Source organism: Thamnophis elegans, chromosome 14 (genome assembly GCF_009769535.1).
Source record: "Thamnophis elegans isolate rThaEle1 chromosome 14, rThaEle1.pri, whole genome shotgun sequence".
Taxonomy (NCBI): domain Eukaryota; kingdom Metazoa; phylum Chordata; class Lepidosauria; order Squamata; family Colubridae; genus Thamnophis; species Thamnophis elegans.
In genome coordinates, this window is record NC_045554.1 from 21933229 (window position 1) to 21952026 (window position 18798).

General features: G+C 46.9%; 1 protein-coding gene across 1 annotated transcript; it reads left to right on the forward strand.

Annotated features, from left to right (window-relative positions):
* Window positions 1-494: 494 nt before the first annotated feature.
* On the forward strand, window positions 495-18126 carry MSRB1 (methionine sulfoxide reductase B1). Its single transcript, XM_032230635.1, has 4 exons — window positions 495-2205; window positions 13694-13836; window positions 14730-14844; window positions 16443-18126. Exons 1-4 carry the CDS (start codon window positions 2151-2153, stop codon window positions 16469-16471), a joined length of 342 nt encoding a protein of 113 aa, XP_032086526.1. The 5' UTR covers window positions 495-2150; the 3' UTR covers window positions 16472-18126.
* Window positions 18127-18798: the final 672 nt, after the last annotated feature.

The following is an 18798-nucleotide window of genomic DNA, read 5'->3' on the forward strand; positions in this document are numbered from 1 at the left end:
TCAGAGCTTGGGTAGGGCGTGGAGAGCCTTGATAAGATTTTACGTGGAATGGTTTTATTCTGCTCCGTATGGTCTTCCTGGAAGTGGTGAAGGTTCCAAGAACCACCTCTCAACAAAAGAAGACTCCAAGGCCTGAAGTTCCTCAAAGTTCCAATTTATTAGAGAGGTCATGTTGGCACATCTGGGGAAAACCCAAATCTGAAAATTTCCAGGTTTTCCTCACCCAGTTGAAAGTTCAGAACCCTTGCCCCACACCCACAAGTTCATCACATGGTCCATCCAACTGAAGGCAATCTTCAGGGCAGGTCTCAAGGCAGGCAGCAGCTTGACAGGCTTCTTAGGAGCCATGCGACCCAGGGTCCTGCGGGATGGTTTATCTGGCTTAGACTTACAATGCGGGTTTATTTTCTTTGTCCATTGCCACAGACATGGTATACCAGTCCTGAAGCAGGTTAACCTTCCATCCCAGAAATGTTTATCTTCAGCCTAGACAAAACCTTGAGGGAATGAGAGTTGAGCATCATGGATTAAGATCTGCAAATAGATGTTGTTAGTATCTCACATCTTAACAATAGCTGCTGCACAATAGTTCCTCTGCCTTGTACAGTCACCAAACATTTAATACTATTGCATGCCCCATACTGGATTTTCCACACTGCCATGAATCGATATGTTACCCATCAGGATGTAAAGTAATAGATAATATAATCTCCTGTTTGAACACGGGATTATTCAGATTCCAAAATCAAATGTTTTATATTTGTTACTACTTCCACTTTATACTCAATAACAAATGGAATAAATAAAACTCATTTGATCATTCACTCATTTGTGAATCAGGAGTGTCCATACTACATAGTGATCAATCTGTCAATATCTCTAAGAAAATCTGTTATTCAATCCATTAGCTTCCATGTAATGTAAATTATTACCTAGCTATTTGTACAATGTACATTTCCTGAACTTGGTTGGCGTTAGATCATTAAAGGAAGCTGAATGTGTCAGCTCCATCTTTACCGGTCAAATCCAAATGCTAAACTGGGAACTGCATTCAAGTGTGCTTTTTAAAATCACAAACTCCCACCAAATTACTGAGCAAGACGTCAATATTTCTATTTTATGCAGTGCAGACAAATTGCATTTCAAAATCTGTGAAAACAAAGAGCTCTTTCACAATTTTGAAAGATTACAAAATGATCTTAGGTCACACTTTCCTCTGCTAACATTTGGCAGATGGTATTAAATCTGCTGTAGAAATCAGAGAAAGGTTACAACAGAACAAGAAAATGAAAGGACGCAAGCTATTTTCAGCTCCCTCCACTACAAACTCAAGAGCGCCCACTCTTCCATGTGGGAGAGCTTGAGATTATAGGGAAATGAGCAAAGCAAGATTGCCTATTATCAGTAACCCCCATTCTTGACAATAAAGCTCTGTTGAAAAAAAATGTTGTGATTGAAGAACCTGTTTTCCTAATGCAGGAAAAAGGAGGTCTTAAGTGCATGTGCAGTTTTGGACTGCAATTTTTGTCCAGGAGGCCAATAAAGTTCCAGTATGTCCTCCTTCCCCTACTGCCCGCGCCCTCCTTTAAAGGCCCGCGCTGGTGCCCGGTGACCCCGAACGGCTCCAGTCGTGGGGAGACCCGGGGAAGAGTTTGGCTCGGTCCGGCAGCAGCGCAACGGAGGAGCGGCTTCCCGCTTGCAGAGCCGCTTTCCTGGCCGGGCGGCTGCCTTCCACTCTCGGGCCAAGCGGTGCTGCCCACAACCCAGTCCGGCCGCCTTCGCGTGGCCGCCGGGCCTTCTCCAAGGAGGCGACGGCCTGTAGAAAGCGGCCGGGGAGGGCGGCGCTGCAGGGCCTTGCGGGGCTTCCCCGAGGGCTGCAAGCGGCCATTAGGGAAACGCGCCCCGGTTCAAATGGGCCCCTTGGGCAGTTCCCCCGTTTGGCTGCTGTACCAAGCCAGCCGCCTCCTCAAGCCCAGCCCGCCGGTCAGGGCAGCCCTGGAGCGCCGCCACCGCCGCTCAGCCCGCCGGCACCAGCCGGGGAGCCGCTACCTGCGCAGCAGCGCCCCCTGCCGCCCTCGTCTCTGCCCGGGGCGGGCGGCCGCAGGAGGAGGACGGGGAGGTGGAGGGAGGAGACGGCGAGCGGGGCAGCCATGGCCTTCTGCAGGTTCTCCGGCGGGGAGATCTATCAGAGCCACTTCGAGTCCGGTAAGGCGATAGCGCGGCGCCGGCGGCGGCAGCCACCGCTCCGGCGCCGCTCGGATCTTCTGGCGACTGAGATTGCGGAGGGCGTCCCGGGCGGGTGGCGGCTGCCCTTTGAGCCGGCCTTGCCCGCACTGGCTCCCGGAGGGGTCGCGCTCTTCGGTCCTAAGCAGGCATCGAAATTCGGCAGCGCCGGAGGGCTCCAGCTTGGAGACAGAGTTTCTCGGTTTTGGGGGACAGGAGGGGACGGGACACCTGCTGGCCAGAGAAAGTTGCTGGATCTCCCCCCCCCCCCCCCAAATTGTCTTTAGTGGTGGCTGACGCAGCCACTCCCTCCCCGAGGCGGGCGGGCGCTTAACTCCCTCCTGGTATTGAGGAGGGCGATTGAAAGCAAAGGAGACGGAGTTCGGGAAAGCTTTGCGCTTGGTGCTCCCGGGAGATCCCAGCCATTGGAATCCAGGCCCGGGAGGGACCTTGGCGGTCTCTAGTGCAACCCCCCCACCCAGGCAGAAGATCTTACTAGAGAGATGGGAGGTGCGGAATGTACGGTGTTCCTGTGTCCTGGACCCAAGCCAGATCCAGAGAGGGACCAGAATTAAAGATATACCACCCACCTATTTAAAGCAGACAGGGAAAGATTCTGGTAACTTCCCCATCCCTGATGTTCAGGGGGGGTGTCAGCCCTACAGGGTAGACCAAGAGGAGGAAACGGAGTCCACAGGAAGATGAGTGGTACTTATGGAGACTGGCTAAAGGGGCAGAATCTTGACAGCCCTGGTATACCTCCCTCTTATGCCCAGCCCAATGGGTCTGAAGGAGCCTGCCTGCCTCACCTCTCCGAAGGGAACTTTCAGCCTCTCGTGATTTCTGTCTCTGATTAGCACTTGCTGATGGGGCTTGAGGAGAAGAAAGTTCGCAGAAGCTTGCCAGGCTTGACAGGAGAAAGTGTGCTGCTCCGCTCACACATGTTGCACACACAGCAGAAGGTCTTCATTGAGCTGCCTGAGCCAAGTATACAATTCCCAGCAGCTCTTGAATAACAGAAGCCACACGCACCCTGTTCTGAAGGGTGACGGAGGGAAACAGGACTGAGGTAACACGGATCTAATGCAACTTGTTTATTAACAGAACAAGTAACAAGCAACAACAGCTCTGAACTGGCAATGAATTTTATACCCCAGCTGTCAAACAGGCAGCCAATGAACTGTCTTCATTTTCCTACTCCGTCTGACACGCCTCCAGCCAATCACCACGGCTTGCGGCGTCACATCTTCGTAGCCTGGACACAACACCCCCCCTCTAAGTTCCACCGGGAGTTCTTTCTCCCTGGATGGCGCATGCATAGTCCTGGAGATATGCTGGCCGCCTGCACACTCTGCCAGATCTTCACAGAGCGGGCGGATCAGGACTCGGAGAGGAATGTTGCAGCCGCATTGAAGGAACTCCCCGCGACCAGGTCTGCAGGCCTGCTGGAACGCCGTCGCCTGGATGTTGACCCACGTCCCCAGATGAATTGGCCATGGTCAGAGCGGCAAGGTGCTGGGCTGGTGCGGTCGGCAGGAGCGCCTGCAGTGGGAATGGCGGAATACAATGGCCCCAACGGGGGCTGTGCGGCTTGGGGTGCTAACGGTGGTGTGATGTGGTGTCGTCGGAGCTGATTAACATGGCGGCCCCACACTCGGCCATTATCTAGCCGGACCCTGTAAGAGTAGGGGCCAGTTACTTGCAATATGAGTCACGGTAGTCACTGTGGATCACCCCCATAGTTCCTGGCGTATACTGAGTCCCCCTACTGCAAACTCTTGCAGGCCTTTGGTAGGAGGTGGGGCCGGTCAGCCTCGTAGCTGGGGTGCAGTCTATCTAAATCCGTCCTCAGGTGGCGGCCCATCAATAATAGCAATAGCAATAGCAGTTAGACTTCTATACTGCTTCATAGGGCTTTCAGCCCTCTCTAAGCGGTTTACAGAGTCAGCATATCGCCTCCACAGTCTGGCTCCTCATTTCACCCACCTCGGAAGGATGGAAGCCTGAGTCAACCTTAAGCTGGTGAGATTAGAACCGCTGAACTGCAGATAACAGTCAGCTGAAGTGGCCTGCAGTACTGCACCCTAACCACTGCGCCATCTCGGCTCTTCGGCTGGGCTTCAGTTAGTGACAGGGCAAGGCGTGGTGTGTTGCGAGAGAAGGTATTTGGCCACCCGTTCTGCCCAATTGAGGGGACCTAGCCTGGCTAGAGCTTCTTTTACAGATCTAACCATCCGTTCAGCCATGCCATTACTGGCAGGGTGGAACGGAGCAATTTGTGCATGGCGGATGTCATGGCTTGCTAAGAACATCTGAAACTGGGCTGAAGTAAATTGTGGGCCATTATCGGAGACAATGGTATCAGGAAGTCCATGGGTGGAGAAAAGTCTTTGCAAGACCCGGACCACCGCCTCAGATGTGGTTGATGCTATGACAGTCACTTCCACCCATTTAGAGTAGGCATCAACCACGACTAAGAACGTATGACCCAGAAATGGGCCAGCAAAATCCACGTGGATTCGCGACCATGAGCCCCTGGGGTCTCGCACTCCCTCACGGGGGCTAAAGGGGAAGCGGGCCACGAGAGTTGGCATTGCTGGCAGGCAGCAACCCAGTCAGTAATTTCCTGGTCCAGTTGTGGCCAACACACATAGCTCCTACCTAAAGCCTTCCTCCTGACGATGCCAGGATGGCCGTCATGAAGGCAAGTCAGGACGCGGTGCCGTAACTGGGGGGGAACAATCACCCGGTTCCTCCATAATTGGCAGCCTCTTTGCACTGAGAGTTCCAGTTGCCTTGTAGCAAAGGGACAGAACTCCGCGTGCAGAGACCCTTGCGGCCATCCCCTTTTCACCCAATCTAAACTTGGGAGAGGGTGCTATCTTTGGCAGAATAGGCTGCAATATCAGTGGCAGAGAGGAGGACTGGGAGCTCCTCCACAAGCATGACAGAAGCAGAGGAGGCGGGGTCAGTAATTGGCAAAGGGAATGAGCAGCATCTAAGAGCGTCAGCATGCCTCAAATCTTTGCCAGGCCGATAGACAAGGCAGTAATTGTAGGCAGCTAGAAATTCTGCCCAGGGGGACATTCTAGGAGAGAGAATCAGTGGAGTTTGCTTATCCCCAGCCAATAATCCAACAACGGTTTGTGGTAAGAGACAAGCTCAAATAGCGACCGTATAAATAATCGTGGAAGCGTTTTATGCCAGCCACTGGGGCCAGGGCCTCCTTATCGATGTGACCGTAATTACGTTCTGTAGAGGACAACGTGCGAGAGTAATAGGCAAGAGGTGCTTCAGACCCATTGGGCAGCCTATGGCTAAGCACAGCTCCAGTGCCATATGGAGAAGCATCACACGCAAGGACAAGAGGCAGGGAGTCGCTATACTGAACCAATATAGAATCTGACGTTAACAGGGACTTGATGGCTGCGAAAGCGTGGGCTTCCGCCTTGCCCCATTTCCAGGCTGTTTTCTTGTCGAGGAGCCAGTGGAGAGGCTCAGCGGCCAAAGCTTTACTTAGTAAGAAAGCAGCATAGAAATTTAGAAGACCTAAAAAAGATTGGAGCTCCACTTTATTTTTAGGAGTAGAGGCATGATGGATGGCCTTTAACTTAGACGGGGTGGGGTGGATACCAGACTTATTTACAAGGTACCCCAGAAATTCTACTTGTGGGACTTTGCACTTAGATTTTTTTAAATGCAATCCAACATCGTGGAATCTGGTGAGGACAGTGCGTAAGGTGGCAATGAGAGCGTGCTGGTCACTAGCGCTGATCAGCATGTCATCAAAATAGGGAACAACCCCAGGGATCCCTTGGAACAGGCGCTCCATCAGACTTTGAAAGATCCCTGGGGCTGTACTAACCCCAAACTGCAGGCAGCGACAGTGGAAGGCTGTGGGTCATGATTGTCTGAGCATCAGCAGTGAGCATCAGCAGTGACAGGGAGCTGCTGATACCCCTGTGCTAGGTCAAGCTTTGCAAAAATGGAGCCCTATCCCAGGGAATGAAGCAGATGTTGTACAACTGAGACAGGGTAAGGGTGAGCCTGCAATGCTTTATTCAATGTTACCTTGTAATCAGCGCACACCCTCATAGACCCATCTGGCTTAATTGGGATAATGATTAGTGTTTTCCAGCGCGCATGATCCACAGGCTCTAACAGCCCCTGGCTAATCAATTTATCCAATTCAGCATTTAGCTTAGGGCGGAGCACTAATGGAACTCTTCTAGGCTTAAGGCAAATTGGAGCTACCTGGGAATCTAAGTTAAAGGATATTGGGGTGCCTGTATATTTACCTAAACCATCTTTGAACACATTTGCAAATCTTCAGCTGCTGTGGTGTGAATGCCGATGATATCAAGTCCCAATGCTTGGAACCAGTCGAGACCCAGCAATGTAGGAAGGGAGTCTTGGACCACAATGAGCGGAAGATGACCAGTTAAATGCTTGGTGGCTACCTTAAAGAGGCCGCTGCCTAAGACAGGGATTAACTGTCCTTGATAGTTGCGCAGACGGACGGCACAGGGAGAGAGACGATTCTTCACTATGGAGGGCACTAAACGCTTCAAGGTGCTCAAAGAAATGAGGGAGCGTGAAGACCCAGTGTCCACATCCATCTCACAGGGTGCTCCTTCAATGTGGACACAGAAATATTTTTTCGCGGTTTTTTTCTTTAGTTTGATTGATAGACAGCTCTACGTCATCACTATCGTTAGCGATAGCATAACAGTCCTCCCTCAGCCTGGTTGGATGTCTGGGCAGCTTCGCACTAGCTGGCTTACTTGGGTGGCACTCTGGCACAGGGGATGGAGCCCGACAGACCTTAGCTAGGTGGCCTTTCCGGCCGCAATGGCAGCACACAAAAGTTTTAAACCTGCACGTTTGTCTGGCATAATTGCCTCCGCAGCCAGCACAAGAGGTGGAGGTGGCGTCCCTATGCCCAGTGCGCCTCTTGATAGGGGTTGTTTACAGACGGCTGACATTATCTTCCTCCTCGGAGATGTCATCCCCCTTCATCATCGTGATGGCAATGCCGCTCGCGAAGTGGAGGAAGGGGCATTTTTTATATCTCTGAATTTCCGCAGAGGATTTCTCGGCCATCTCAGAAGCCCTTGCTTCACCCAGGCAGTTTTGAGAGTCAGCTCTGAGCGCGTTATCAGGCGATACTGCAGTTTCAAATAACTGACCCCACAAACCAATTGATCTAGCAAGTTCTCTTCTAGGTCAGTGAAGTCACAATAGAGGGCAGCTGACCGGAGAGCGGCTATGTACTGGTTAATTGACTCTCCCTCTAGCTGAAATCTTTGCCTGAAAGTGCAGCTGCGGGCGATCTTGGATGGCGTGGGGGCATAGGGTGCCCTCAGTTTCTCAATTAAGACATCTCACGGGATGGAATGTACAGGCTGAGGGACGCAAAGTGCCCTGGCTGTTCCGAACACCTCTGGTCCACAGGCACTTAGGAAACATGATCTTTTTCATCTGCCAGACCACCCGGTAAGGTCGTGAGTTTCTAGGAAGCATTCAAATCACTCTACAAAAGCTTCCCAAGACTCTGTTGCCAGACAGAAAGCTGCGAACGAGGCTAAGGTGGCTATCCTGAAAAGGACGACGACTCAGGTTACCTTATGAAAGAGAGAGGGGGAAAAAAACCTTTTCGTTCCTTCTTTACAGCATTCCGTTCCAATGCCTCAGCCTTTTCTGACTCAGTGACTCAGCCGATCTGTTGCTTAATCCTGAGATCCCACCTTCGTTGCCAGTGTTTTGAAGGGTGACGGAGGGAAAGAGGACTGAGGTAACATGGATATAATGCAACTTGTTTATTAACGGAACAAGTAACAAGCAACAACACCTCTGAATCGGCAACGAACGTGCCACCCGTTTGACAGCTTTTTTTACCCCAGGTATCAAACAGGCAGACAATGAACTGTCTTCATTTTCCCCCTCTGGATGACACGCCTCCAGCCAATCACCACGGCTTGCGGCGTCACGTCTTCAGAGCCTGGACACAAAACACCCCCTCTAAGTTCCACCGGGAGTTCTGAGGAACTGGCAAGAGAGGCTAAATTTCCGAAGCCAAGCAGAAGCCAGAACAAAAGTGTTTGATAAGGCAACAGCTCCAGAGGTTTAAATGAGGCAAGGCCCCATGTCAAGGCACAAACCAGAGGTCCAAAGTTCAACATAAATTTGAAGGCAAAACATGAAAAGCAGGAATCACGGAGCAAGGAATCCATACGTTTAATCCCCTTTGGGTGGGATTAAATAGGCAGCACTGGTACAGCCCCTCACAATGGGAAGGACTGCATCCTTGGAAGTAACCTGGCCGACCTGCATGGCGCTATTGCCTCTCTGTCCTGCACATTCTTGGATGCGGGAGGAGGTATGGATACCACCTCCTCATCCTCGCAAGCAGCTGCTCCTGTTCTTTCCCAGAAGTCTCCAGACTGACCTGCTGCAGCTGTGGCTCCCTCTGCTTGGGCTCAGCCTACTGGCTGTCTGGTCATTTGGCTGTGGCTGCTCCATCAAGCTGGAGCCTTCCGCTCCCTGGTCCATGCATCCCCATATTCATATTATTTAACTATAGCTATGGTCGCTTCATTTTATACATACTACTAGTAAACTAAATTTAGTTTAATTTTTATTATACATTTTCATTGCATCAACCTATATCTTTCCAGTAATAGTACGGTCTTATATCTCTTGCCATTTGTAGCATTAATGTTCTGGTTACTTTCTTAATAAATCTTGTATAAACTTCTCTCGGCAACATGTTGTTCCTTTTGTATCTCATAAAAGCTTGAAACCAAACATCTGTTCTTTCCATCAGCTTATCTTTGGTTATCACTAGTGCTTCTGTCAAGATTTCTCTCCTTATCTCCCTCAATTTTTCTCTCTTTTCTTCTTCTGTGCTTTGAAGTCTGGGCTAGAGTTCCAATCCATCTATCTCCCCTTTCCATATTCCGCTCTTGCCATTACCAACCTCAGTTTGCTCAGTTTGTTGTCAGTATCCACAATTTTCTTATCTCTTTGCTCATTTTTTTCTTCCATCTTTTGAACTCTGTCCTCCACTTTCTTCATTTGGTAAATATCTTCAGTTTCTCCATCAGATTTTTCTGTATTGTATTCCATATTCTCCAATCTCTTTTCAATTCTCTCTGTCACAACTAATAGATTTTGAATTTCAAACATAATCATTTGCAATGTTACAGTTTCTTTTTCTTGCTGAGCTATTCTTTCAATTTTGCAGACACTGCCACTATAGGGTTCAAGGCTACTTTAATAAACAGGTTCATTTATTATCTTTAAAGTCAGAATGTTGTCTTCCCTCCAATAGCTAGTGATAGAACTTCCAAAAGGCACCTGTATAAACAACTTGTGTTCTTCCTACTATCACTGTCAGTAAACAAACTGAAAGAACCTTGAATCTCAAGTGATCAAAGAGAAAAAAGAAAAAACAATGTATCCAGCCTCCAGCCTCTAAGTGGCAGTGTAACTGCTTTTCCTCCTGTTGTTACAACCCTCTTTATAATCCTTCGTATTATCTGCTTTATATTCCAAGCTTAAGAAAGAAAAAAAAACCTTAAATGGGGATCAAAAACAATCCAATCAATCAATCAAATCAAGCATTGTAAAAAAAGGAGAATTTTAATCCACAGATATAAGCAAAAATGAAAAAAAGAAGAAGAAAGAATTAATCAATTCAGTTTAAAAAATAGGGAACCCCTGCAAAAGTTCCATCCGTGAAAAAAAAATTAGAAACTAGATAACACACTAAGTTCAATGCAGATCAATCTCGCTGCCTACAGTCTTCTGTCTTCAATCTTAACTTAACTTACATTTTTTTCTTGGGTAGTCTCTTCCTCTAATAATAAAATTTCCTCACCAATTCGACATACTTTCTCTTTCTGCTTTCTTCCCGTTCTGGAGCTGTCCCAACTTCAACAGCTTCATTAGCTGTGTTTCTGTCACTGGAAAAAAAGGATATTCCTGGATCTTTCAGGGACTTTGCGGTGTCCCTGAGATCAGCACGAGGTGCCCTTCTCAATCACCATCTCTGCGGGACGGTTTAGATCCAAGTGGACCATCCAGCAGCAGAAATTTGACTGCGTTCTCAGGGCACCAAGATCGCACATCGTGCCATCGCAGTTAGCTCTCTCTTTTCGAAACACTCTTCTTGAAGCAATCTCAACCCATTCCCTGCCACCTCCTTCATGGTCTTGAAGCTGACCCCATGTTGCTTGCTGACAGCATTGAGATCTCTGTCTTAAGAACTGCTTTCTTTCAGACATCTAGAATGATAGAATTGGAATTGAAAGGGGCCTTGGAGGTCCTACTCCAACCCCCTACCCAAGGCAGGAGACCCTAAATCATTCCAGACAAATGGCTGTCCAGTCTCTTCTTAAAAGCCTCCAAGGATGGAGCACCCATCCTTGTCTTATACACTGAATACAGCATTTTTGGCCTCCCGAAATCCTGCCCCCTTCACCAAAATGGCTGTGCATAGCCTTAGGAGGCTTCCAGAATGCTCCTGGGGGCTGGGGCGGGCAGAAATGAGTGAAAAACAAGCCATTTTTTGCTCGTTTTTGCCCCCCCGCCAGGAGCACTCTATAAGCCTCCTAAAGGCTATGCATGACCTTTTTTTGACAAAAAATGGGCCAATTTTTGCAAAAATTGGGCTGTTTTGGGGAGGTTTGCAGAATGCAAAAACTTTTTTAAAAAATTTGCCTCTTCAAAATCTTGGTGCGTCTTATACTCCAAAAAATACTGCAGTTCTCTCAAACATTCATCAAACTGTTTAGCTTCCAGACCCCTTATCAACTTTGTTGCTCTTTTATCCACTCTTTCTAGAGTTTCAAAATTGTTTTTGTATTGTGGTGAGCACAATTGAACACAGAATTCCAAGTTTGATTTTATTAGTAGTGTAAAATGATATTAATACTTCATGTGATCTTGATACTATTCCTCTATTCATGCATTACATTGGCTTTTTTACATCTACAGCAGTGACGTGTGGTGAAGCTTCTGGCTGATGAGGCAAAAAGAAAGAAAGCGGCTCCCCCCCCCCCCGGCAGCAGGCTGGAGCGAGAGCCGTGGAGGGGTGGGGGGGGGTGTTTGCAGCCCTGGTTCCGTCTCCCAGCAGCCCCAGGAGGAAACGGTGAAGAGGGGTGGGGGGTGTTCCAAGAGGCCCCCCCTCCCCTTTTGGCACTCTGCAAGGCCTGCCGGAGCTCTGGGAGAAAGCGGCAGGAGCGGAATGCTGTCCTCTATTGCCAGAAAGTCCCGCGAGGGAAGCGGGGCTCGTGGAGACTCGCTCGCAGCCGGCTTCTCTGAAGCGGAGCGGATCCTCTTGCCGCTGCTCTGCTTCTATCGCCCCCCCTCCACTCCACTCCAGAGAAGCCGGCTGCGAGCGAGTCTCCATGAGCCCCGCTTCCCTCGCCGGACTTTCCGGCAATAGAGGACAGCATTCCGCTCCCGCCGCTTTCTCCCAGAGCTCGGGCAGGCCTTGCAGAGTGCCAAAAGGGGAGGGGGGGCTCTTGGAACACCCCCCACCCCTCTTCGCCGTTTCCTCCTGGGGCTGCTGGGAGACGGAACCAGGGCTGCAAACACCTCCCCACCCCTCTTTGCCTTTCGTCGCCGCGGTTCCTCCTCGCCCCCCACCTCCTCCATCCCCAAGTCTGTGTCCGCCAGGCGTCTCACGTTTATGCCCGCCATAAACGCGAGACGCCTGGCGGACACAGCGGGGGGGACAGAGGAGGCGGAGGGGGGCGAGGTGGCAGACGGCGAAGAAAGGGGAGAGGAGGAGGAGGAAAGGAAGAGGGGAGCAGGATGGGGGGGAGAGGGCTGCCCCTCTCTTCTCAAACAAACAAGGCTCCCCTCCCTGCGTCTGCTCAAATTGAGAGAGAGTTTGTTTGAGTGAAGTTAAGAAAGAAACACACACACACACACACACACACACACAATAAAAACAAATGACAATTACTTAAATTACAAATAAATTGAATTCCTCCCCCCTGCCCCCTCCCTCTGACCAACATACCTTCCAGCTACGCCAAATTTCCAGATTCGGTCTAGCTAGGCTCCAGGGCCAGGCAGGCTAGGATAGTGGCTCCTAGAGCCACCACGTGCCCTCTGCAGGAAGAGGCCCGAGAACTATGGGCCTCATTTGCATATAATTTTTTTGCTTTTTAACCCTTGGTTAACCCTTAAAAGGCAAAAAAATCCTTATGCAAAGGAGGCCCTGAGTTCTCTGGCCTCCTCCTATACTTAAACACTATGTACACTCCAAATCACTGTGAGTTGAAGTCTGGTAGCAACTAGCTTGGCCTTAATTATTTTAGAAAAAATCTTTAAAATTCCTTCCTTTTCCTGAGGAGACTGGTGAGGCCCCGCCTCCACTGCCTCTAGTGAGTGCACATCCCTGATCTACAGCATACTGCTGGCTCATATTTAAGTGATTTTCTATTAGGACACCTATTAGTTGAGCCAAATACCAGCTATTCTATATCTGTGCATTTGTTTTTTCTCATCTAAGTGTAAGATCTTACTTTTCTCACCACTGAATTACATTTTGTTGGATAAGGCCAAGTGTTCAAGTCTGTCATAGACCCGGGGTTGGAGACCCCTGCATGAGTGGATTGATTGTTTCCTTAACTTTTTTCTTGCTTTTTGCATGTTGAAAGAAACTTTTTTATTATTATTATTGGCATTTGTTGCAAGTCTTAGTTTACCATTCTGAGCCTTTGCCTTCCTGACTTTTTATTTTCAGATTTGGGCTATTTGCTGGTATTCTGTTTTAGTTATTTGTCTCTCTTTCAATGTTTTATACTTGTCCTTTTTCCTCTCAATTTGTCAGAGAGTTCTTTAAGCAACCATGTTGGGTTGGTCTGGGTCTCTTATTTTCCTTCTCTGGTAATGGGCTACATTAGGTTTTTATAATCCCTTTTAAAGTTTAACAATCTTTTTTGTAGAAGTTGTAAAGCAGATGTGCACTCATTGTTACATGAACAATGTGGTCATTAAGCAAACCTATTTTTCCAGTTTTTGCTAGAAACTGAAAATAAACATGTTTCCAGGTAAATCATCATAAATGGCAGTCACATAACTGTGGGATGCTGCAAATGGACATATGGGCCAGTTGCCAATCACCCAAAATGAAGTCATGTGACTGTGGGGAGGGGGCATTGGAATTTAGAACTGGGTCTTACATAATGCGGAGATCCAGGATAACTTCAAACAGTTGCTAAGTGACCAGTCGTAAGTCAATAACTGCCTATAGAAATGTGTACAGAAGAGGAAAAATGGCAACTTTCTAGAAAACCTGTGATGGTTACAAGTAATTTCTGGCTGATATTTGAGATGAGTAAAATGAGACCTACTTCCCTCTGCAATCCAGCCTTCCTGTGAATGTGTGCCTATTTAATTCCTCCATGTCATATATATTCTTCTTTCTCCCCATCTCCATCTTTGCTCACAGGTATATACGTTTGTTCCAAATGTGGCTATGAATTATTCTCCAGCCAGTCCAAATTCCTTCATTCATCCCCTTGGCCAGCCTTTACCCATCCCATTCACAGTGACAGCATCTCCAAGTACTTGGAGCACCCAGGAGCTTTCAAGGTGAGGACTTTGGTTGTGCTGCAATGGACTCAAAACTTGACGAGGGCAGAGTTTGTATCCCAAATGCAGCAGAAACTTGCTGTAAATCTGGTGGTGCCCAGAGTTGCATTTGAAATTGTAGGGATTGTTCCAAGGTTTGGCTTTGAAGAGAATCTGTTTATTCAGAATGCAAGCAACTTCTTTGACAGGGTATCTTCCTTCAATATGGCATGAAATAGAATTATTCTCCTGTTTTTACTTACTTGTTATAGCCAGTATTGATGCTAGTGGATTACGTCTTTCTTTTTTTCAGATCAGGTCTACAGGTTTTCCTCAAAATCTGAATTTGCTTCTTTTCTATAGATGCCTATCTCAACCAAGTGATTCAAATTGTTTTAATTCTAAAACAAAAACAGTACAAAATAAATATATACAGCAGTTGAGAAAATTGCAATATCAGACTAAATGTCTGTGAAGCCAAGAAATGGGACCCTTAACACATTCTGGGGTCAGGCTTGGACACATAGCCAGGTTTTTAAAGCCTTATAAAATTTTGTAACTATGTTTCAAAAACATTATAGTACTTTTGAGGTATTTTGTAGATACCATATTTTCAATTAGAAGCTTCTTGAATGTACTGATCACTACTTAAAGATTATAAATAATCAAAGTGCCTTCCAGAAAGGAGGCAAAATAAGAGAATTAATAGTAAGGAAGCAGTTAGAAGAAGAAAGTCATAAGAGATTGCTGCAGAGAAAATAGCATTTTCTTCTGAACAAACATTGTACAATAATGATGTGATTGGACCTGGATTACTCTGTTATGGGCTATAATTCTGCTTTTCAGTTGATTGTGGGAAAAGGGTATAGAAGCAGCAGAGTTTATATTCTTAATTCCCTCTAATTTCCTTGCAGGTCTCATGTGGCAAGTGTGGGAATGGCCTGGGCCATGAATTCCTTGACGATGGCCCCCAAAAGGGCCAGTCTCGCTTTTGAATATTTAGCAGTTCTCTCACGTTTGTTCATAAAGGTATTGTAAACTACTACCTGCTCTTCCTTGCCCAGATTGCAAAATTATTTTTAATACTATCTTATAATGTAATATTTGGAAAAATAGTAATTTTGGCCGCAATGTTCTGTGGACTCCATGCAGCCTCATTGTGAAGATAGTGAAATTCAGAGTTCTAAATGATCAGAAAATGTACTAGTAGTTTTCAGTAACACATCAAGCCCTTTCCAGAACTGTATGAGAGGCTATCCATTCTTCTATCCATTCATTGGTGGGCTTAAGGTCTGGTGTTTAAAGGTTCCATTCAATTCATAAACTATCCAGATCTATCTGCCATTGGGTTGAGTTTTCCCAGGTTGGGGAAGAAAAAGACACAAAATCCTTAAGTCCCATGATCCCCATCCATTCCCTCAAAATAATAGAAACATGGGGACCAGTCTACTCTTCCTGGCCATCTTAACAGATTTGAAAGGAACCTTGTAGATCTTCTAGTCGAACCCCTCACCCAAGCAGAAGACTCTACACCATTTCTGATAAATGGCAGTCCAATCTCTTCTTGAAAGCCTCCAGTGATAAAGCTTCCACAACTTCCAAAGGCAAGCTGTTCCATTGGTTGATTGTTCTCATTGTCAGAAAATTTCTCCTTATTGCTAGGTTGAATCTCTCCTTGGTCAGTTTCCATCCATTATTCCTTTTGTGGCCTTCAGGTGCTTTGGAAAATAGCTTGACCCCCTCCTCTCTGTGGCAGTCCCTCAAATATTGGAACACTGCTATCATGTCTCCCCTGGTCCTTCTCTTCACTACACTAGCGATGCCCAATTCCTGTAACTGTTCTTCATACGTTTTAGTCTCCAGTTCCCTAATCATCTTGGTTGCGCTTCTCTGCACTTTTTCTAGAGTCTCAACATCTTTTTTTTTAATATTGTGGTGAGGTGACCAAAACTGGATGCAGCATTCTAGGTGTGGTCTAAGGCTTTATAGAATGGTATTAATACCTCACTTGATCTTGATTGTATCCCTCTGTTAATGCAATTTAGGATTGCATTGGCTTTTTTGGTTGCCACTGCACATTGTTGGGTCATATTTAATTGGTTGTCCATTAAGACTACAAGATCCCTCTCATCTCACAGTTACTGTTTTTCAACCTGGTTTCACCCAGTCTATATGTGTACTTTTGGTTTTTCTTGCCTAAGTGTAAGACTTTACTTTTCTCTACATTGAATTTCATTTTGTTAGTTAGGCCCAATGTTCAAGTCTGTCAAGATCCATCTTCTACAGCTTTCTCGGGTGAATTTCCTTTTCAGGGGAAAAAAAAAGATCATCCTTCACATATAAAAATTATGTATCCCTGTTGTATGATTTTCACCAGCAAATTATCTGGACAACTGACTTTGGAACTCTCCTCAAATATGGTGGAATGTTAGTTAATTGCCCAATTTTTCACAGTGGAAAATCCACCTGTTAAAGTCAAGGGCAATATACATTTTGACATTCAACAGTTTAATGAATCTATTTTGACTTGCTGCCAAAGAGTACTTCACATTCTGTCTGTAGCAAAGCAGCTCCAAAGTCGGCTTGGAATGAGAACTATTGAACTTACTATCTCTTTTATTTTCCAGCTCAATCTGGGAAGAACATGGAAAAATAAACAGTCTGACAACATTTTGGCTAACTCCACTTGTGAGCCTTTGGTGTTGGATGGGAAGCTTCCATTGCAACTTGATCTTGAACTGGATGAAACCAACTTGCTGGACCTCTTCTTCCTCCATTCAGATCCAAGTAAACCAGCACCTGGTTCGGTCATGAGATGCTTGGCAGTGTGTGGTCCAAGTGCTGGAAAGCCGCACCCCAGAATTCCCCCAGGAGTTCCCTATGCCAGAACATTTTGCCCCGATTCAGATGTGAACTGGACTTGCTCAGGTTATTCTGCTTAAGCTAGTGGGCCAGGGACCCCTATCTTAATGGAATCTGGCAGTGGCATTTTTCAGCAGCTTTTTCAGTGGCATTTCTGGATTCCCACTGTTTGTTCCCACTGCTTATGTCATGCCAGAGAGTGGAGAATTACTATCAAATGCAACCCAATATTTGACCCTCTTTCTTCACTGGGGCCTGAGTGAACGGCCTCCTAGCTTTCGTGTCCATATGGAATCAAAGAGATGGGGTGTGCCCTTAGATTATTACAAAAAATGTGGCAGGAAGCAATGGTGCCTCTGGAAGAATTTTTTGGAAATGTTTAAAATGTGTGTTGGGGTTTCTGGTGGAGCTTAAGACCCCGTGTTGCATTAGATCCCACTAGTCATCTCCTTCTAAGCACATTCTTCTATCAGGATTCTGCTCCAGCAGTTCTTGGAGGCTAAGCAAGGCAATAATTTTAATGGTCTGTTCCTTTCCAGAAGAAACTGCCGTTGCTGTTGCAAGATTCATAAATGGCTATATTTAGGTTCTCCAGAAGGCCCCTTCTTCCCTTCAGCAGACAGTCTGCATTCCTGAGTCCCTTGTCCATAACACTGTGGAACACTCCAACATCATTCTTTGGCCCCCTCCACATGTCCTCATAAATGTACTTGTCTTTTCCTACAGACTGAACTCCTCTCTCAATGTGAGCAAAACCTTATGGCATTTGAAACTATCCTGTCAAGCTGAGGTGGCGCAGTGGTTAAATGCAGCACTGCAGGCTACTTCAGCTGACTGCAGTTCTGCAGTTCGGCTGTTCAAATCTCACCGGCTCAGGGTTGACTCAGCCTTCCATCCTTCCGAGGTGGGTAAAATGAGGACCCGGATTGTTGTTGGGGGCAATATGCTGACTCTGTAAACTGCTTAGAGAGGGCTGAAAGCCCTATGAAGCGGTATATAAGTCTAACTGCTATTGCTAAGATGAACAAGTGGCACCCTTCCTATTCTCTGGCATAACATTAGCATCCGGTGGATGCCACAAGTATTATGATAACATCACACAGTAGATGTGAATGATGTAATATCTGCATATAGATTGTGATGATGTCTTGATGCACAAGTGACACTGTGGCTTCTGCTGCATATTATGTAATTCACATTGTTTCCATAATGCTGCTATGATGCTTATGATGTCACTTAACTTTCTCCATAGGTGTCTCATGTCTATGTATCCTGGGGGGCATTTTCTGTATAGCATCATGGTATGAATTGCCCCATGTAAACCCATTCTGGAAAGCAGGGGTGAGGAACGTCTATATGAGCCTCCCAGAAAATCCCCCTGGGATATTCCTTTTGCACATGATACGGAGCAAGTATCACCTAGATGGCACTTTTAGACCCACAGAACTCTCAGGAAAAGAAAAGGAACAACCTAGTTGGCATTTAATGTTTGCATACAGCAGAAATGAAGTTAAACTGTTGATTGAGAAACACTCAACACAATTGGGTATCCTTTTGACTTCAATTTGAACCCACTTGGTCTACCTGTTGGTCTCCGGGTGCACTTCAAGGTCCTACTTACCACTCACAAAGCGCTCCATGGTAGTGGATCTGGCTATTTGAGAGACCGCCTTCTGCCAATTACCTCCCTGCGTCCCATCAGATCGCACAGGGTAGGCCTCCTCCGAATTCCATCCGCCAGTCAGTGCCGACTGGCGACTACGCGGAGGAGAGCCTTCTCAGTTGCAGCTCCGACGCTATGGAACAATCTCCCCGTGGAGATCCGCACCCTCACCACCGCCCAGGCCTTCCGCACGGCCCTTAAGATCTGGCTATCCCGTCAGGCCTGGGGATAAAAATCTTAGTTCGTCCCCTCCCGAATGATGAATGAATGTTGTGCTCTATTTTTTAATATTATGTACTGTCTTATGCTTTTTGTCTTTGTACCCCCTTTCCCGTGTTTTTGTAAGCCGCCCTGAGTCCCCTCAGGGAAAAGGGCGGCCTATAAATTATAATAAATCTACAAATCTACAAATCTACTTCATCTGCCATCAGGATTCCTTTGCGTCTCCATTAAAAACA